Source organism: Monomorium pharaonis, chromosome 10 (genome assembly GCF_013373865.1).
Source record: "Monomorium pharaonis isolate MP-MQ-018 chromosome 10, ASM1337386v2, whole genome shotgun sequence".
NCBI classification, from domain to species: domain Eukaryota; kingdom Metazoa; phylum Arthropoda; class Insecta; order Hymenoptera; family Formicidae; genus Monomorium; species Monomorium pharaonis.
Window position 1 is genome coordinate 14,677,084 of NC_050476.1, and position 924 is coordinate 14,678,007.

The following is a 924-nucleotide window of genomic DNA, read 5'->3' on the forward strand; positions in this document are numbered from 1 at the left end:
ATGTCTGAGAAACAATTGCTGGTTGAGGAGTTGCATGCTCCGGCGAGAAGAAATTTTCCTCGAAGACATGTCATAGTTCGCGGATATGATGACCTGTGGCAGGCGGACGTGGTTGAGATGCGTCCTTACACGCGATTTAACCGAGATTATCACTACATACTCACCGTTATCGACGTGCTGAGCAAGCATGCATGGGCTGTGCCGCTTAAGACCAAGAGTGGTAGCGAAGTTGCTATTGCGATTGCAAAGATAATTCGGAAATATGAAAGATGTCCGAAAAATTTGCAAACAGACAAAGGAAAGGAATTTTATAACGCAAACGTGCAGAAACTATTAAAAAAACATGATATTAATCATTATTCTACGTACTCCATAATGAAAGCATCAGTTGTCGAACGCTTTAACCGCACATTAAAGAACGTTATGTGGAAACAATTTACACTCAATGGAAATTATAGATGGCTCGATCTGCTGCCACGTCTCGTGTCAGATTACAATGTACGAAAGCATCGAACTATCGGCATGCGACCCATCGATGTTACGCCTGCAATCGCTAAAAAACTCTTAACCACTGTGTACAGTCACATAAAAATTGCAGCACCCGCGCGATTTAAAGTAGGTGACTCGGTGCGCGTCAGCAAATTCAAAACTGTTTTTGAGAAGGGCTATACACCAAATTGGACTACGGAAATATTTAAAATTATCAAAGTACAGCGTACCAATCCTGCGACATATGTACTGGAAGATTCCTGTGGAAAACCTGTCGCTGGAGGATTCTACGAATATGAGCTGCAGCGTGCTGCAAATCCTGACGTGTATCTTGTTGAAAAAATATTACGCAGAAAAGGAGATGAGGTTTATGTCAAGTGGTTGGGATTCGATGGAGCGCATAATTCATGGATACATAAAAGCAATGTTATTTAA

General features: G+C 41.7%; 1 protein-coding gene across 1 annotated transcript; it reads left to right on the forward strand.

Moving 5' to 3' along the window:
- Positions 1-924, forward strand: LOC118647516. The gene is made up of 2 exons (XM_036292562.1): positions 1-284; positions 459-924. The coding sequence occupies exons 1-2, from the start codon at positions 1-3 to the stop codon at positions 922-924; spliced, it is 750 nt and encodes a 249-aa protein (XP_036148455.1).

Excerpts from the sequence above, each read along its gene's own strand:
- LOC118647516 (XM_036292562.1), top strand. The coding sequence starts at position 1 with ATGTCTGAGAAACAATTGCTGGTTGAGGAGTTGCATGCTCCGGCGAGA. Across the intron at positions 285-458 it reads GAAAGATGTCCGAAAAATTT|ATGGCTCGATCTGCTGCCAC; the intron begins GCAAACAGACAA and ends TGGAAATTATAG.